General features: G+C 40.8%; 1 protein-coding gene across 6 annotated transcripts in view; it reads right to left on the bottom strand.

The window, feature by feature from the left end:
- The window catches only part of lpp (LIM domain containing preferred translocation partner in lipoma), a 151,654-nt gene that overhangs the window by 22,118 nt on the left and 109,147 nt on the right, over positions 1 to 20,389 (bottom strand). For all 6 annotated transcript variants that reach the window (XM_034583005.1, XM_034583010.1, XM_034583009.1 and 3 more), the window contains 2 exons: positions 20,129 to 20,225; positions 3,801 to 3,970 (listed from right to left, as the gene is read on the bottom strand). In XM_034583005.1, coding sequence (XP_034438896.1) covers positions 3,801 to 3,970; positions 20,129 to 20,225 — 267 coding nt within the window. The remainder of the gene's footprint in view (positions 1 to 3,800; positions 3,971 to 20,128; positions 20,226 to 20,389) is intronic.

Below are 20,389 nucleotides of genomic sequence, written 5' to 3'. Positions count from 1 at the left end.
TGTGAGGATGGTCAAAAATCACTTAGGAACTGAAACCATACGCCCCATTCAAGCAGGCAGAGCTCGGAGACTGACCTGGCTGACGCCCAACAGATCGCATTGTGGTTCACGGGCCCACAGGTGGAAGAGGTCGGGAAGTTCAGCTGAAAAGTGTGAATAATCCTCAGCCACCACAGTGAGATAGTCTGATTGCACATGGGTAAGTGAGATAAGTATATTCAAATAAGCTTGATCGCCAGCCAGTTCACTTTGTCTCTTAACGGCATGTCAGTGGGAGGAAGTCAGAAAACCCGGAGACGACCCACTCGGACACGGGAAAACATGCAAACTCCACACAGAAAAAAATTCTAAACTTCCAAGGCATATTAAAGCTGTTCTGGTGGCACATGGTATATTGAGACACTTAATATTGATTTTCATTTTAATTTGTCACCTGGCTGTATCTCTTATAGGTCGCCCAATCTTATGGAAGTGCAACTATAAATCACTCCAGTGCTTTTTCAAGATAAAAAAAACTGAGGGTAAAAATAGGTCTATATGCTACAGATATAAAACAGCAGGTTGGAAAGTGAGAGTAGTTTGAGAATATACAGATAAAAACACAATTCAAAATATATCATTAATGTTCATTTTGCTCTTAGAGATTCCTAGACTGACTGACTTGGAGGCTATAACTTGAAGTTTTCCTCTTCCTCCCTGGGATATGACATTTCTCTTCAGAGACTCAACACTCACGTTCATTTTCTAATCGTACAGAGGCGTATGACCCTGAGGATGGGAATAAAAGAAGAAGAAATTACTTTCATTAAGAAATTCAGATTTCCCCCATCCTTTTGATCTTGTGCCAGAAGAACATTTATGCTGATGAAATGCATAAATAAAGTTCTTAAATTATCCCATTCCTCTTTAGCGCATGTATCAGAGTTGGAGAACTTCCAGACAAGACAACTACAATCACAGTGAGTGCCTCTGAGAGGGGGTGATTTAGGAGATGGCCTGTCGCTGGTTTAAACATCATGTACAGTAGCTCAGCTCGGAGAATTTACTGGTAAAGTGCACGTCAACTCATATCCTGCAAGTGATGTAAATGAATTGTATGTGTGTGTAAATATGTGCTGTTCCAGAAGAATCCAGCACATCAGTGTTCGAATAAAATTCTAACTAATTAATTTCTTTCGGACAACTTGTTATTCTGTAACTACTCTGGTCATCGCAATGCTTTATCTCTCATCTACTACAAACAAAGCCTTAACCTCCTCGTTAACTAGCACATTGTAAACTACACTGAAACTTGTACAAGCGCAATTATTTTTCCTTAAACTCTTTTTTCTACAACCTGGAAAGTGGAACACAAATAACTTAGTGTGGCCCCTGTCTGTCTCAGGAGGCTTATAGGAATAAACCCATAGACTTTGTAAAAAGATGGACAATATGACAGCTCCCCAGAAGTGAAGCTAAAGCGTCTTAATCTGGCTGCACTAAAGGTCATAAATCCTTTCTTATCCATGTTAGCAGATGGGACATGGACCAAACTAAGAAAAAAAATCAAAGAACATTAAAGAAAGATTTCCTTAAATATGGTTTCTGTTATTCACTGTAGTTCACAGTGGTGTTAGTCCTGGTTCAAGTTTTGTCATCTATTTGATGCTATAAGAATGTGGTGAAATGTCACAATTGACAGCTGAGACTGACTCAGACACGTGTATCAATAGGACCTCACTACGACGCAGACTCTGACTCCAAATCCACAAGTTGGCAGCATTTGGGAAAGTTCCATTGTAAAGACCCATTGTACAGTTCCTCCCTTTCTCAGCTTCCAGATATGACCCACAAACTTACCCATGAAATTGCTGACAATACAAAACTTGTAGTCATTTCCAGCAGTTGAACTGATTTATGACGAAACTGAAACATATTGTCATGAAACTCAAAATGAGGGGATTTCCTTGTGGTCTCTTCAGATCTTTCCTGATAATATTGTGCAACGAAAAACAGTACCGGTCACTAAATGTCTTTAACTTCTTCTTCTGTTTGGTCAAATTTAGATAGAAAATGAAAAGGAACATTTGTTTTCTATTATCCACACAGAGATGTATCACCATGTTACCTTTAAAGATGATTAGGGACAGGGAGATCAAATGACTAATGTCTATCACTTCCTCGGCTAGAAAAAGTTAGAGGTGAGAAGTAAAGAGAGTGAGATCTGAAGCTCTGCCAATTTATTTGATCTGTTATTAACATTTGGCTTGGATGTCACTATGAACAACAGGCAACAATATACTGGACATTTGAAGCGTCTTTAACACTTGTGGACAGATGTGAATATCACGCTCATACATTATCACCTTATGAAGCTGATATGGCTAATGTGTCAGCAAACAGCTTGTTTTCACATCCAGCAGACAAAGAGCAGCATTGAAATGTATCTGGAGTCGTGTTTCCGTCCAGAATTCACTCCCCCAGCTACTGAGAATAGTATCCAACTATGTAGCTGCTAAATGCTTCACTATGCTCACCAGCTAATTGTCAACATAGAAGCGCTTTTGTCACCGGAAAAGCTGCACACCACTGCTAGAATTGCTGCTGATAGCAGTGAGAACTAAAAGTATGCTCTGAGAGTGCATACTTCTGCTAATGCCCTCACCATTATCTAACATCATTTCCCATTAACAATCTAGTTTGTGGCAGCTGCCATATCAAATTCTTTCCGACTACAGTTTCATAAGGAACCCCAAAAAAAAGGTTGAAATCTCATAATAACATGAGAGATCTCCAACACGATGTGCTGCTTCGTTGCTGCATTTATATGCACAGCACTATTGGCTCACGTGTGCACTAATGCTATCGTCCATAAAGTTTTTACCATCCACACAGTAAGTTTTCATAGTTATGGCTGCAGTCGTGAGTGGTGAGTGTACTCGCAAGTGGCATCAATGCATTTCTCTCTCTCATGCAAGAACTTGTCTTTCACTCTTTAGACTGTGTACCTGTCAATCACAATCTGTTGAACATGAGAGCGATGTTCATGCGTGTACACGTGCACCCCCGCTTCTGCCATAGTTTGAATGAATTTTGTGGTAAATACTGCAGAGAAAGTGAAACAAATTTTCTGGATTTGCCCATTTAATCATATCTGCACCTACATTTAATGGGTCTTTTTCTGAACCATATTGCATCCTTCCACCAAGTTTTTGTTCTTTGTTGTACTTTGTAGCTTGTGTGTAAACTGGCTGACTAACAAACAGATAAAAAGAAAACATAACTTCCTTAGCGGAGGTAATAAATTAAAAGCTGAAGGCGGAAAACCAAAACAATGAGCTGAAAGACTCTTAACAGCCAAGTGAAGCTGAGAGAAACTTCAGAGTAGAATTAAGAATTCTCAGTGGGTTCACCACATCTTCATGTGAATATGAAAATGTTTGTTGGGAGAGCTTTAGAATTACAAACCATCACAGCACTTAACTGTTAGCTGGGCGGTTTTAAACCTAAAACTTATAACTTCAAGTTAATATTATTCATTATTCTGCTCATTCCTTTCAGGAGATAACATTTTAATAATATCAAACTGAACATATAACAAGACCAACTAAAGTCACTCAAAAGTCAGTTTGACTGAGGGATCAAAACCAAAACAAAGACAAAAGAGGAAATGAAGATGTGTGATGATACGAGCAGTTTTGATGTGAACAATCCTGGCACAGAGCTGCCAATGTGCCCCCCACACAGACTCATCAATAACCAGGGTGAGCTTAAACATGGTGCTGGGACAGGTGGTTTTAAAAAGCACTGAAGTTACTTACGATATAGCAAGGCTCGCAGTACGCCTTCTTCTCCACAGCATAGAAGGGCTTGCCACGCAGCTTGGTGCTGCAGGTCATGCAGACGAAGCAGTCGACATGGAAGACCTGGTCCATGGCAGTGCAACCGGTGCCTTCACCCACCACGTTGTCTCCACAGCTGGCACAGCGCCCTGGGGAGAGGAGAAGGAAGAGGAGGAGAGGCTGAGCCCAGATTCACCATAAATCCACAGATACTTAAGATCAGGTAGCATTTATCAGGAAACCAACAGTCCCATTCCACTCAATGAAAACAATTGAAAGGTCCCTACAAATCATCCAATCATGAATATTATAGTGAAGAAGAGCTGTAGAGTTTGATTCTTTTTCCATGCACTGGCAGAGGATCTAATAATAGCAAACAGCATGATGTGATGAGAAGCATGTTAGAGCTGCAAATCGTCCACAGAACACAACACTTCTAATACAACCAGGTCAAAGGAAATGGGCTTTGCTAAGATATATTTTTTGCAACAGGTCTCTAAAAAGGAGGTGAAAATAATCCTTATAAGGCTAGATATGTCATACACGTTATCCTGGAACAATTTTTAAAAACTTGAATGATGCAAAATGATGCAAAGAGATATGAGACCAGAGGGCTGCAACTAAGGCTTATTTAGATTTTGATCATAGTTTTGGAGTTTCTGGCAGCTGTGCTTCTAAACTACCATTCATTCTTTCAATAGAAATTGTTAGACTGTGTATAAAAAACATGCAAGGTTAGTAGAAAAAGATACTCCCAAGGTGCATATTGGTAGGAACCATCCACTCACAGAGCTTACAATTCTGTGTGGGTTGAAGCGAAAGATCACGGCTGTCGAGAAAACAAATTTTACAATTTGCCGCTTCGGTGAATTTACAGTCAAAGTCTGGGTCAATTCAGGGTGAATTTGGCAACTACAGTGGTGTGTTTTGTTCACAACTGCAACAACTAAATGTTTGTAAAGTGCTACAGCTCTGGTTCACGCCTCTGGGTGGCTTCTTCTTCTTCTTATTGGAGCCAACCGCCACGCCAATAAAATGGAAAATAACCTTTTTGTTGAAATAATTAAAACTGGTGGCCATGACATAAACCTGTAGGCTTGTTTAATTATCCAGGAGACTCGCATGTTTCTTTATTGAGGAAAATTGAGAATATCATTCAAAGCAAAAATTGGAAAAGAGAATTCGGAGTGTGAAGAAATATACCAGAGTCTGCTTCAACTTTGCTACTCGTTTTTAGCTGAAATTACATTTTATTATTTGAAAAACTGTCGGAAATGCAGATCACTAGTTCTTCTGAGGTGACTCATTTAAATCAACTTGTTTTGTCCAACAGACAGAGCAGAAACCAAAGTGTCTTCCAGTCACAATTAAATACAGAAAAGGACAAAAGCAGAAAATCTTCATATCTGAGAGGCTGAAAATGGATTTGCCTTGAGATCTCTAATTGATTATCAACTTTATGCAGATTTATTTATTAATGAGGAAAAAAACATCAGGATAGAATGAAAATGTTCTAGTTTGTTATGTATGGTGAACATTTATTTTAATGCTACTCAGAGTGATTTAAACCGTTTTCACACATGTGCTCCGGAGAATTTCCTCACAATTGGGTCTGGACATTCTCCGGAGTTTACCTTTGACACATGAACGACGCAGCTCAAAACATCACAGAAATCTCTGGAGGGTTATGTGACGGGTGGAACAGCAGGCAGAGGCACGAGGTTAATTCTGCTGCGGAGATCATATGATTTTATTTACAGCACATCAACACCGTCTTACCACCAAAAACTATCTTTACATCTTTGTCTGGGTCTTCTATGTGTATGGCACCGCTTTTTTATTCGGAGATATTTGTAATTTTCTTTTTCTTTTTTTTCCTTTCAGGTTTGCGTCAGTCCCGTGTTGGAAACATCATCAACACACCCACTTGTTCGCAGTGGATCCACCTGCTGTGTTCTCGCATAGGGTCATTTGGACATTCTCTAGAGTCTTTACTAGGGGGCTGGCCAGAGAATGTCCGGAGCCTCTCATTTGGACAGTTGAGTTCTCACATACAGCCCCACCGGAGAATAGCCAGACATTAACTGGAGTTCAGTGCATGTCAGAAAGCATCTTAAGATATCACCTGTTTCCAGTCATTTCTGTTGATTTCTGACAGGCTGCTGTCTCCCTGGCACTGCTTGACCCAGAGATCTACAGACAGAACTGCTGCCCGTGCTCCAACTCATCATACCTTGTTCCCCCAAAAAAATTATAAGCTTCCCCTTTAAATGCCTCCTTTCAATGATGTCAGAAGCGTCTAATCTTCACTTCTATTTCAAACGCTGGATAAGGACGGATTAAATACTATAATTATGCCACATTAAAAGAGCTATAGACATCACCAAAGTGTGACATCTATTTGAAAAAGTCAAGCTTTAAACGATAAAAAAGAAAACTTTAGAAGTACAACTAAGTCTTTGTAAAAGGGGCACAAGTGAACTGATACTATTGCGCCAGAAAGGGGCTGATTGCATATTGCGGGACATGGCATTTGAATATCTTTAATTGAGTTAGAGATATCTTTAATTGAGTTTAAGATGTCCTCGACTCAATACAAGTTATCTTCAACCCAATTAATGACACTGTCAATTTAATTACTGGTATCTTACAATAATAGGGTTTAAGAAGATATCTGAGAATGTTTTATTTTTTACACATCTGAGGACAGATGCAATCTCTCTGAGGAAGTACGATACAGTATATTTAATTAATTCAAGTTCAGTTCTATGGATCCTTTTTGTTCCTTTTTCATTTTTTGCCTCATCTAAAGGCTGATTTGGGCGATGATTGACACCCTGTATGTTCTGAACAGAGCAGTTCAAGCGTGTTACAGACAGAGGCGAGACACTAACCGGGGGAGATAGAGTATCTGATGCTTGCATTTTCACAGTTCCACTTGCTGTTTTCATATCAAAAAATTCAAACGGAGTGTAAAGCGGAATCTGTCTCAGGTATCAGCACAACTTTGGAAGTCATATGTTGTTGAGATCAAATATCTGCTTGACTGCGAGGCCCGCTAATGGTATTCTAATCTCAGATAACTCATTATCTTATCAGCAGCCTCACTGGAAACTGAGAAAAGTTGCTTGAAGAGCGACGGGAGCCACAACTTTCCCAGCAACATTTTCCAAATCCTTACTGCAACATTGATATTTGTGACTTTTTTTTAGTACAGGATTCTTCGTTTATCGCCTGGGGAAACATTAAGAAACAAAGGACTGACAGATTGCAGCAGAAGACAGTTTCCTTTAAAAAATTCTTATCACAGCAGCATTTTGTACATTAATTTAGCGACTGCTGCCATCCACGGCGACTTATAGCGCAGACAAGTTTTCATTAAACCTGCTATCGTTTTCATCTGCTCCCACAGCTCTATCCACACCTCAATTATGGCTGTGTTACCTACTGTACAGGGAGGCAGATTAAACAAACTAGTGAAGGCACGTCTCCAGGGGACATGTGGGTGTCAGTGGAATCACAAGCAGGGTAATCACTTCAGAGAGCCAGAGGGAAAGAGAAAGGGAGAGAGTGAGCGAGAGACAGAGACAGAGCACGCCGAGCCTGTTAGTGGCTTCAGATCACAGGCCATCTTCAGTGAGTGGATGAGAATGCCAAACATGTCCCACAGGGCTCCCACTTTAAATAGCGAGAAGGAAACCTCTCGGAAATCCTTTTCCTTTTGGCAGTCTGTGATCGTAAGGGCCCTCAGGAGCTATTTGTGCGCGACTCTGCTTACAGTGTACACAGTTTTACCCCAACACACACACACAGGCGCATATACAGTGAAAAAAAGAATCTCTTTGAGCCAGACATGCCACACATGTAGACCGATAAACACAAACAACAGACACATGTATCATGTACTGTATATACAAGCCCTCAGACATGTCATGCCAGGCTGCACATACAAATCACCAGCCCACACATGAACACACATGAACCTGTAACAAAGAGCAGCGGATCTGAGGCTGCTCACAGTCGGCTCTAAAACTTGTGTGTGTGTTTTATTTCTAAATATTCCCCCCATATGTTTTGGACAGTTTAATGATAGGATTAAGAGTTTGTAAGCACCTTGTTAATCATAAAGTGGCTGTCGCTATAATGGCAGACATGACACTATGATCTCTGTTGTTTGAGAGGAAACAAAAGCCTTTGTTTTGACAGCGCTCACACTATTCTCTCCCATTATGCCAAGCGGTTTTTCTACTGCATTCTGTAAGTAGTACAATTGACTATTTATTAATATAATGGGTTAATGGAGAAAATTCAGTCTGTTGTAGTATGTTTCAGGATCCATGATAAAAAACAAAACAAAACATGAACTTAATAAAGACTTATCTGTTCATTATTTTCTCAGTTAATGTATTCATTGTTAGGTCTAAAAAATACAGGATATGGGTTAAAAATCAATTGTCCAGATGCTGAGGTGACATTTTTTTGCTCTTGAAAACCCCATGTGTCAGGTTACTATCATAGAAGAGAAAAATATCCAAATATCTGCAATTTTCCACTGCACAATTAATGAATGAATCAATCATTTCATTATTTCAGTCCTGCTCTCTGCTATTAGCCAGATTACAATAACCTTTGCTGTGTTCCATGTTCAGTTATATTTAATATCACTGAGGCCACAGTTAAAGCTGGTGTTGTCCCTGCATTACACCGAGAGATTTTTCTTCCCACTTACATTGTTTAGATTATTAGAGACACCTCTGGGTATGATGTAGTCCAGTATAATACCACCACTAACTGAGACTTCAATGATAATGCATATAATTGAACAGAGACCTTGACAGCAGTGTCATGCAGGTATTAAATGCATTTAATGACACTTAAAAGGTCGAGCTAATAAACTGGGCATGGAATGTAAACTAAACAAGGATGTAATTTATGATTTTCTTGATGAACAGATTAATGTTTCAGTCAAATCATGTTTCCGAGGGCACGCTGCCATATTGATTGTTTTGTCAGACAAATGAATAATCAAAACAGGACTGTATGGTGTCCAAGTTTACGATCACAGGAAGAAGAGAAAATGACCAGTCCCACATTTGAGAATCAGAGCCGTTTCTGCATTTTTGCACAATACAATAACTTAAGCAATGAACTCATCGTCAAAATTGTTGCAATTGTCGATTGATTTATTGGAAACAGCTCTATTCACTCATTTACTAGTGTTTAGGTCGTTTTTTTGTAAAGACTAATATATCATTATATCAGGTCATTTTCACATTTGAGAGGGTGGCAGCGGACACTGTTGTCATATTTGCCTAATGAATTAAACAATGGATAAATTAACAATAATAACAAAAAAAGGTTTCATTCTTTAAGCCCTTTGCCACCACACCTGTAGATCTACAGCATGCATTTACTGTAATGTGTTTTATTGTAGTGCACGAAAATGATTCTACAAAGTGACAAACTGAGAAGCTTTTCAGAGAATCTGTGGCTGTTTTTCTCTAACAGTCGTACTGTAAGATAATAGAGAGACGTGCAGGGTGTTTTACAAAGCTTAACATCAATAATTTCACACGTCTGCATCAGAAATAAGCATTTTCGATTTTTGCGACACTACATCAATTGACTTCGTGAATAATACAGGCGAGCAATTGAAGCAACATCGTATTTACCCCTGTGGAGATGATCCCAAATACTTTCGAACTATTTCAGCTGGGCATAAAGGAATCATGAAAGGCCTCGCCACTCCCAGTGTCCCTTTGCGCACGGAATGGAACCAAAGTCTTAATATCAAAACTTCAAATAGTTCCTGTAGAACCAATGCAATGGTGACGGGGGTAGGAGGGGGAGTTCATTTACACTTTACTCACTTTCTTCCTTTCATTCTTCAACCCTCAGAAGTGTCTCTTCTCTGTTACGTCGAAAGTCAAAAGAAGGACTGAAGAGAAACTCTTTTCTTCTTTTTTTTAAAAGCAGCACATTCCCTGTGAGCTATAGAGGCTTAGAATGGTTAGACAATTTAATTGGATAAAAGGAAAAGATAAAAGAGGCCCTGACTTTGTTCCATAAATAATTGATTTCTAATGTATTTGTAGTGGCAGTGAGACGCTGTTGTTTGGGAATGGGGGATGTTGAGTGGCAGAACGCTTCAGATTTCCCTCAGTCTTTGCCTTCTTTGTTTTTTCACGCCGTGATATTGAAGCGGCATGAAAGGCAGAGAGGGAGCACACTTGCAGCTCAATTTGATCTTACATCGTCAGAAATCAAAGATCGTGCATGTAAAGAAGGATCGCAAGGAACTTTTTTTGTGGGAGACCAAACTTTTCACACTGTGTTACTAAAGAATACAATTCTGCTGGTGCAACCCTTGCAAACCCCAGAGGCAAACCCAGCGACTATAGCTCGTATCCAAAACTAATAAAAGAACCACAAAACCCATTTGGGACTAAAAACTAAAGTTCTGGGCTTGGATTAAAATATCCAATATATATATATATATATATATATATATAGTGGTAAAACACATAACACATTCAACCACCTAATATGTGTTTGTGTTTCAATATTATCAACACAACAAGGTAAAAGTAAAAGATTTAAACTTAAGTAATAGAAATGTGGCTACAACATATTATCTTGCTTTCAGTGGGCACAGAAGTGTTTCCACCCTCTAATAAAACATTAATTTATTGTGACACCCTTAAAAAGGTGAGCCAAATAAAGGTACAAAGTTGTGATAACTTCTTCACACTTAATTAAAGACATAAACAATAGGTCAGCGAGTGGTTAACGGCAGAAAATAAGTCTGCCGAACACATTAGGCGTGTAACTGCCAGCTACTGAAGTGCCAGGGGCCACCATTTGCTCAGTGTTTCATCTCTTTCCCCTCTAGGTTAATCTACTTTGTTGCCTCGGATTGCCCTCTGCGCAGCCTGACAATGCTGTGGCCTTCAGTTGCCTTGGGATGACAAGAGAAATAGCTGTCATCGCTGCATTTCAATCTCTGAATGCCTCTTTCCTAACCCCTGCCTTTAATCTCATCCCCAATGTCAGCAAATAGCAATCTGCAGAACTGCTGCGGCGATGGTGGAGGATGGAGGAGAGGCAAGCCTGTGCCACTAAGCATTACAGCCCGGGCTGTCACGGCCTGCGGCAGCGGTGCAAGGGGGTGCTGAGTGTAGGTTACATGTTTTAGAAACAGGTTGGCAGGGGCGACATGGAGGGGTGCCAGGGAGCGAGCGGGGCTGGCGAATGGGGTGAAAGAGAGAGCGAGTGGGTGGGGGAGAGAGCGAGGGAGTGAGAGAGAGAGAGTGGGGGGGGGGGGGGAGGGGGGGGAGCAGGTGAATGTGTGTGTGTGTGTGTGTGTGTGTGTGTGTGTGTGTGTGTGTGTGTATGAGCAAGCAGCAGAGTATATGGACAAGCTGTGGGCTCAAAGACGTCCCCGTGTTTACAGTATATGCTGTTTATCCGTGCGCACCCGTGTGCTTGCAAAGTATGTCTGCGTTTGCGTGCATGAGCATGCGGATGCCTACTCATTCCTGAGGTCAAACGCTCACTCTCAAATGAAATCTAGCAACGTGAGTGCCCGGAAGCCTCAGCTGGGCTCGCACGGCAGCTGATCTTGCAAGCCTCAGTGGAGCTGTCTCAACGAGGCAGGATAGCAAGTGCCGAGCCTGCCGGGGGAGGAAGGGGAGGGGAGGGAGCGCAGGGAGGAGGGTGGTGGTGGTGGTGGGGTGGGGGCAGTCACCTCACGTGAACCGCTGCCAAAAAAGTGGGCTTGTGACGCCACAAAGAGAGGCCCCCGTGCTGGCACACTGCATCCGGTGAGAAACTAGAAAGCAGCATTGCGAGGTCAGCGGCAGCACTGGGACAAAATAATGAGAGGAAACAAGTGGCGTGGAGGATCCATGAACAACACTGAAAACAAAAAAATACTTAATGCTTTGTAAAACCGACCCCCACGCTAAAAATACTGCCAAATACGATTAAGTATTGAAAACATCTTGTGACCAGTTCCAAGCTGATGACATAGCAGAAAAAACGATCTCATTCATAAAAGAACTGAATTATAGACAGTTTTAACATGAGAAAAAATAAATAATCCTGAAAGTCAAATCTACAGCCTCACACTGACATACTGTAGGTTTCCCTTATGAAAGGCAGCCACGATGGTTCATCCGTGGCTATTGTGTTGTATAATCTAGTCTTTTGCAGTCGTACATTATAATCCACTGTAGGTGGTATAGTGATGCATGGGCTTTAGATGAGTTGCCATGTCACCAGACTGCCTCATATGATGCCTCCCTGCCCTCGGGTGGTCTCTGACCTCCTTCCAGCAGCATTATGCTCCGCTGTCTCACAGTGACTGCACTTACATACACATGGAGTACAGCACAGCACAACAAAGTCATGGCCAACACTCAGTCACTGTGAATGGAGGAAATCCTCTGATAGTGAAAGAGGAAATGGGCTCTTCACAGTAAAGGGCCTACAAGGAGTTTGCTGTGGGGGGAAATGAGGGCAGCTTAGGTAAAAGGATGACACTACACCAAACTGTTGCTTTTTTCCAATTGTGTCAAAATCAAGTCCAGGATTTTGATGTGATTTAGTATTTTATCCAATGCTTTACTTTTATGCAGCTATTTGATAACATGTTAAAGTTCATTTGTGCTGCCAAAATGAACGAAAAGAGATCCGTCCGTTTCACTGCCCAAATTTTACATGTGTCTTTTACGTTGGCATGGTTGAAATGCAATACCTCCACTAGAGGGCAACACAGAGGCAAGAGTTTCTGACAACAACAAACATGGCGACAGGACATTGTAGAGGCAAAATAGGCCTCTTCCACATGGTAACATCACAGGCTTCTGCCTTTAGTTTCTTTCAAACTCGCAAAGGGTCTCCTCAAAAGGTTCCGCCAAAGCAGAAACTTCTTCTTCCCGTCCCATGGTTGTTTCGCTTGAACTAATGGTTACACTGCCCCCAATGATTTCCACTGGTACTGCTCTGACATGCACAAATATGGACGAAATGAAGGCTGTACTGAGTATGGACAGAAGGTTGCATACCTGTGTCTAACATTGTGCATGTTTACGTTTACACATTGCTAAACTCTAACTTTTGTCAGATATATGGCAGAAGAGCAGCAGGTGTATATGTTTACATTGCTGTTAAATTAAACAAGTCAGTCATGAGGACATGCATCTGACAAGCAGTGTCAGCGCTGACCTTGGTGGCAAGTGCACTGAAATTCCTGTGACGGCTTCACAATAAAAGACGCCCTGTTTTATGAAGCAGCAGCGGCAGTGGGAAATGCAGGATACATATTCACTGGGATACAACTTAATGGACGTGAACAGTAAACAGTGTGGTTAGCATTAATAAGATTTAACTGGATCACATGCATGGATTGTTTCCTGTAAACACAGTTTGAATTTAGGCGAGAATGATAGAGACTGTCACTAATACTGGTCACGTTTTCATGCACTTATTTCCTCCTTCCTCCATTACGTTATGTTTTCTCCTCCGTTTGTTTGTTGGTTGTTTTGTAGGTTTGTGAGCACGATTACACAAAAACAACAGAACAGATTACCACAGAACTTGGATGGGACATGTGTCAAGGAAGAACCCATTAAATCTTGGTGTAGACCTGGATCAGCGAGCACATCCACAAACTTCATTGTGAGATTAGGTGATTTTTATGAATGTGTGCAACTTGGTTCAGGTCCAAATAAAAACCCACATTTAGTGAAATTAAATGTGGTTTCTTAAAAGGGACTGTTCTCTACTGAGTGCCATTCTAGTTTCCATGTGTATTTTCATTTTAGAATGAGTAGGAATGGAAAAAGATCTGACTCAAAAACGTTGATGCTTGACTGAGGTGTAGGAGTTGGTGTGTTGACAAAAACAAGATGTGAAACAGATCTAGTGAAGAAATCATGGTGAACACGAAACATGTGACTGAAACCTCTGCTTCACTGTGAGAGGAAAAATAATGCCAAATAAAATCAGCAGATCTGTGTGGTGTGATCAGGAGACTAACAAACAGAAAGGTCTCATTTCTCATCATGTTTTTTTTGTTTGAGGTTTTACTAGCCTTCTTTTAATCACTGTTGGTCATCTTGTTGCTCCCACTTCCTATGCCACAGCTAAAGCAGGCGTTTATCTTGATGAAGCATCTCCTCACAGTAGTTAATGGAAACTTATATTAATTAGCATTTTCTTTTGCTCTAAATACTGTTCAAATTTGTGCTATATATTTGGATTGTAACCAAACTAATGGAGACAAACTGAGCATAGTGTTAGTTCAGGCCACGGAGTCAAGCTCAGCTCACCTGACAGCTACAGCAGCTGATCTCAAAGACAGCCCACATCCATCCACGCATTCATCCTTATTTCAGCTGCTTCAGCCTGCCTACCCTTGCTGCTTCCTCTGAAAGCCATTTTGCCACCCACCTCCACCCCAGCTCCACCCTTTTTTCATGCTGCGTTTTGATTTATTCAGTGTCATTTCTGATTTCACTGATGCCCCCTCTGTTCTGTTCCCTTTGGGGCTGCGGCTCTCCCTGTCTAAAGCTTTCCATTTAGGCACATGGAAGGACGGAGGACGAGAGTGGTCATTCATTTCAGGTGACCAATACAAACAGTGGAAGGAAAAAAACTTCTGACTGACTATGGTATGGTGCACACTAAAGCATTTTCAACTCTTATCCAATTTTAAAAAACGTAAGAGCCCAAAGACATAACGACAGATTTAACTGATTTTTTATTTCATAATTGTAAAGAGGAAACAAAAGGACAAATTCATCGCTGAGAAGGCGAAATTGGCTTACACAATTTGCAGTGCAAGCTGGAAGTGAGTTGGAAATTTGTTCGAAAGTTTTTATTCGCAGCTATACAAGTTTGTAACATATCAAATATGTTTGAAATTTATAATTTGAGATCAGGGAGGCTCCAACTGAAATGGTAATAAGAGTATTTTGTACACTCCTCACACTTCAGGATTATTTAGGCAGATACTTGTCACTGACCGGCCTCTAGCCGGCAATTGTTGGAATGGGCGAATCGGGTCAAAAATCAGCCTGATTATCCTCTAGTTTGCAGCAGCACTAACTGGCGAGCAGTGTGTTTTTCCTTTATCATTCGTCGTTGGAGACTGGTAAAGTCACAGGTAAAGCTGATATGATGAAATAATGAGGCGACCAGACTGAAACATACACTTATCTTGAATAGAATTGGGGATTTCTCTGAGTTTGAACATTGTTGAAAACATTTTGGATAATATAAACAACACAAGTCAACAAAATATAGAACTGAGGACTAATTCTAAGACATTTTAATGCTGAATTGCAACATATTATATTTTCATTATGACTTTGAGCTGCATGCTATTTGAAAGTGGTGTAATTGTAAGGGTATTACCATATTTCACCTGCATATTCACTAGAGCTCTTGTTTATTGTTTGTGTACATGCCGAGTGAACACGACTTTAAAGGTAAAGCTTCACACTAAATGGAAACAGTCGTCTAATTTGGGGGAGACGGCTGGCTAAAGGCGTTTGGAGACTGTGGGGGTGGAGATTGGTGAGGAAGCGCAGTTGAGTCGGGGGGGTGGGTGGGGGGGGGCTCATTTTAAAGCAGCAGAAAGGTTTTACTCTGACACACATCCCACTTGTTATGACATGTAGAGGCACATCTAAAAGCAAACTCCTGAGAGGTTGCTGAGGGCGACCTCAGTAATATGCAAATCACTTCCACCAGAGTATCTTAGACAATGCACAAAGCTGTCTAAACTGGAAGCCTATTAATACATTAAGTTATGATGCTTGGTTGTGTTTTAAAGCAACAAAGGCAGCTCCACCAGCATGCACTGTGTGAACCTAAACTTTTCTGACCCAATTACCTCAGCTGATCTGTTCCGACTCCTCTGGCCTGCACCGTTACTGGAGCTCCACTGCCATTTGTATCTCTTCCAAGATTCCTCATGAACTTTTAATGTGAGGTGTCTCATAAATTATGAGGGCTCCTCCAGCTGACATTATGACGGAAAATGGCAAAGCCTTCCTTTTCTTCTCTCGCTCTTATCATGAAACAAAAGCTAGCTAAAACCAGGAGGAGAGGCTTTTCTCGACAGCTAAGAGTCCTGTGCGGAGTACAGTACGCTCATATGATGCTCCCTGCTAATTTCCAATGACTATCTCTCCACTGTCTGGTAATAACATTACAAAAACATTTATGCCACTGCTCAAAAACCTCTCTGTAAAATCACACTGTATAAATATTGATTGGACATCAATATTTCACGTCTTTCTTAATTCTATACAGTGGAAAACTGAAGTCTGGGATCACATGGAGGATTTCTCAACTTGTCATTTTGGTATTAAAAGGGGGAATAAAAACAGATTCTCTGCGGCAGAATGAACTACACTGCATAAATATCATCAACACTAATTGTAAATAATGCAAAGCATCTCATCCTTTCAATTATTCAGCTTTACGTCCTGGTTTTGGTTGACAGAAATGTCGTGATGACAAAATATCGTAAGTTCCTCTGATGCCAAGGCATCTGTACTGCGAGCTGAGTAGCTGTGTCTTATTAGATTTCCACAAACACAGTACACCTACGCACAATCTAAGTGGATTAAATATGACGGATGATGACATTTGGAGAAAAGGCTCTTTCAGATTACTCAAATCTAATCTGGAACTCTAAATCAGGACTAATCAGTGGCTTTTCAAAGAAGCTTCAATCAGAGGGGGAATTTCTGGCTCGCAAACTGGGTTTCTCACAAGAAAAGCCGTTCTTTTATTATGTATCATTTTCAGGTTTTTTACAGTTTGAGGAGCATTTGTGTTGGAGAGTGCATGTCCGGTGCAATTTCTTGACTGCTGTTGGCGTAAAATGGCATAATAATGTTATGTATGTAATTTATAAGCCAGAGATGGAGTCTGATGAAAAGTTCCCCTGTGACATCACAGAGCCAGAGTGTAACATTAATTCAATTCCATTAACCCCCTCTGGACCTGTGAAAACTCACTATAGCCTTTTCAGATTAGAAGCTCATCAAAGACATTAGTGGCACCAATAAAACTTTGCTATAGGAAGACAATGATCCAGTCCAGTCGTGCACTAGAGATCGCAGCCCCACTTTGATTAATCTTGTTAATTACTAGCCTAAGGGTTTCAACAACTGCTGGCCCTCTTTCCCCCTGTACCCCGCCAAAAGAAGACGAGGCTTGTGCGCCATCAGATTCTTTGTAATTACAAAAGTCTCATGCTCTGGGACCCATTCTCCCACAGAATTGCATATACAGTCGGAAAACACGCCAGACTAAAGTCAATTTTAACATTACTGCGGCGACTATATGTACATTATTCAGCGGGGGAGAAAGGAGGCTCTGTGGATTTGCAGAACAGCATGTGCCTGCGCTTGAACTCTCTCCTAATGAGTCCCTGCAGTCACCTCGGTTGCGGGCTCCTGCTCTCATCCTCTTTCTATCTTGCAGTTAATTCAGCTGTCGCCTAGTTTAACCACAAGATGACCCTCCTCCCTCCCATCCTCTCCAGTAACAGCGAGCCGCTGTCAGCCGGGTACGCGCACGCTATCCCTAACTAGTTCTGGCTACCTCAGCTCACATATGACCCATTTCTCAACTCGCATGTCCTTGTTTAACCAGCCCTCAGCCAGTCAGCCTTATAGTTGGCAAACAGTGACCATTGCATGCATGGTATAGCGCTACAGAAGGGTTCATGCCAGGTCTACATTGCATACACATTCACGCAGAAATTAGGCCAACAAGGCTTTGAGGGCCATTCCTCTGTAAAATGACTACACTTTGCTTAAGCCAGCAGATCCATTTGACCTATGTCTAATGTGAACCAATTAAGGTCTTTACATCAGCGTGCACCAATGTGAGGCCGAATATCCCTTAATGCCGGTTAAATACATGTTCTTGTAGCTATAATATACCTCCACGTTATCATGGTGTGCTGTGTGATTATGTGCTGATATAAAGCCTGCTCCAGAGTCCCATTGAATATACTGAGTGAGGTATCTAATGGGCATGGGAACTAATTCCAGGGCAAAGGGGATTAAAGGCTAGAGAAGCGAGAGAAGCAGAGGGATGGCACTCGCTGGCAGCAGAGGGTATAGAGGGCGGAAAAATAGAAATGAAATGTAAATGCTAAGAATCCTTGTATTTTGAATCCTATTTTGCGAAATAGTATAAAACTTGGTATTTTCTTTAATCCTGGCACTAATGTTTTAATTTTTTTCAATAAGAACAAAATTAATATCAAGTGCTTCAGAGAAAACAATACTGTTAAATGTAGCTAGACAATCAAAACAGGATATTATCTGCCTAGATTCTTTACTCTCATTATCATTATTATCATTACACCCTGAACAAGAGTTGTGTCTCAACCTTTGATCAGCCTGATTCCCAAAAGAGGTCTCTGACTTGAGACAGACTACCTTGAGGACTGCTTCCTAGACTGGTAAACATGCTGTATCTACACAGAGGAAATCAACGGATAACATGTGCCCAGAATTCTACTTAAGTTTTGTCTGGTCTGTATCTTACACACCTGCACTGTACTCAATATTCAGTCTCAATAGTGGAGCCATTTTATAAAAACATTGTTCTCATGACACAAAACTAACTTTGTGGGTCACTGGGTAGTCTAATCTAGGAAAGCTTATGCCAGTTTTATTCTATTAACCCATTATCCCACATTGTTTTATTTAGCCTTCATCACCAGAAATGAGGCAGGTCCGCTTAATAGTACAACCTGCAAATTCTCGAGAGTAATTGGAAGGCACAACTTTTATTCTAGTTCCACAAAATATCCCAGTGAAAGGCCAGAGAGTGAGTGAGCTGCTCCTCAGGAGATCACACTACCTCTGTGAAAGTTTTCAGAGCTGCTTTTGCAATTCATCCAAAAAGATACGTGTGAGCGCGCAAAGTTTTCCCAGTGTCAGTGCTACATGTGAATCAAACAGTGAGTCATGGACTATTTCAGCCACTCTGCTCTCGCCCTTAAAGGCGACATTGTGAAGTGATTGTTGTTGCAACAATAGTAACCGTACAAAAGCCATATATGTATGATGACTATTTTTAATTCCATTTACTAGATTACAAAACAAGTACCTATTAGTGCTGCTCGATTATGGCCAAAATCAAAAGTATGATTATTTTACTCAATATAGTTGTTTTTTTAAAATCACGCATTAAATCCAGCATTTATTGAACTTTAAAGAAAAATGTATCATTTTATCGCCCGTGTTAACAGATGGTGTCGGTTTTCAGTGTCTTCACTGAGTGAGCAGGGAAGTACTACTCTTCTGTCTGCTCAGTCTGTTCATCTCTGTCACTCTTCACACAAGCTGACGATCATATTTATTTAGTTATCAATAGATGGTGTTTGATCCTGAATCCGGATCACTACGGTCACTTTAACCCTGATGTCCTGGCTGTGCGCATCACATTACGTCTCATGTGTGTAGCAGGTGAACTGAGTGCGGGCAAAATGTTTGACTTTTTATCAAAGTGTTTTCCGCTGGGGTGTCCTGGCATTTAGTTTCAGTACATACCCTGACTGTTATTCGAGGAAATACAGACGTAATACCACAGCCACTCAGACTGTGTGGCCCGGGTGTCATCAAGCAAACATTTCATAATCATTGGAGGCCGTAATCATAATTGAAATTCAATTAATCACCCAGCCCTAGTACCTATGCAATAAAGTTAATGTAATTAGAATGCCCCTTTTCATAGACACGATATACTAGCAGCATACTAGCAGCAAACAGAATTTATTCAAGCCTGGTTAGCATCCTAATGCTAAAAAATAAGAAATAAAATCGCTATGACACCAGATGTGAAAAACTATAGTCCTGCCCGGTAACATTCCCACACAAATATTAAAAATTAAAAGCTTGAATTAGGATGAGGCATTACATGTCTCAGCATTTGTGTTGATATCATTAAAACAAAAATACAGAAGGCAGCTCTCTCTTTGTCCGAGGCACGTTCTTTTTTATCTTTAGAATTGTATTTGCTAAATCGCGTCGTGAAATATAGAATAGAATAAATCGTATTGTCACCACAACAGACACACACAAAAATTGTTCGAAATTTGTGGTGAAAGAAAGAGCAGCAGTGAATCACTATAATGCTGTGCCATCTTTCACCAAGATAAATGGAATCCAACCATCGTTACACACAATTTTTCTCACTGTGACAGATCAAAATTTCTTCCAATGAAAATGCTATTGCTAACAACATCTATACTAGATGATTCTTACCAAAAAATTCCTCAGCTGGAGGGTTGTCCATGTCAAACAGCATCTTCTTGGTCAGACGCTCCAGCTCGTCTTCAGGATGGGCCATAGGAGCACTGCCCTGAGGACCAGAGAAGAAATATAGTTTTGATACACAACACTGACCAAGATAACAAGGAGGATTTCAGCACTTTCTTGCAGTCATTTCCACCTGACTCATGAGGGTCATTTTTGGTTTATGCAATGTAAATGCTGCGAAAAATGAAAATATTGCAATAATGCTTA

The sequence above is a fragment of the Hippoglossus hippoglossus genome, chromosome 4, assembly GCF_009819705.1.
Source record: "Hippoglossus hippoglossus isolate fHipHip1 chromosome 4, fHipHip1.pri, whole genome shotgun sequence".
NCBI lineage: Eukaryota > Metazoa > Chordata > Actinopteri > Pleuronectiformes > Pleuronectidae > Hippoglossus > Hippoglossus hippoglossus.
Note: the sequence above shows the minus strand (reverse complement) of the source record. Positions and strands in the feature narration are given on the sequence as shown.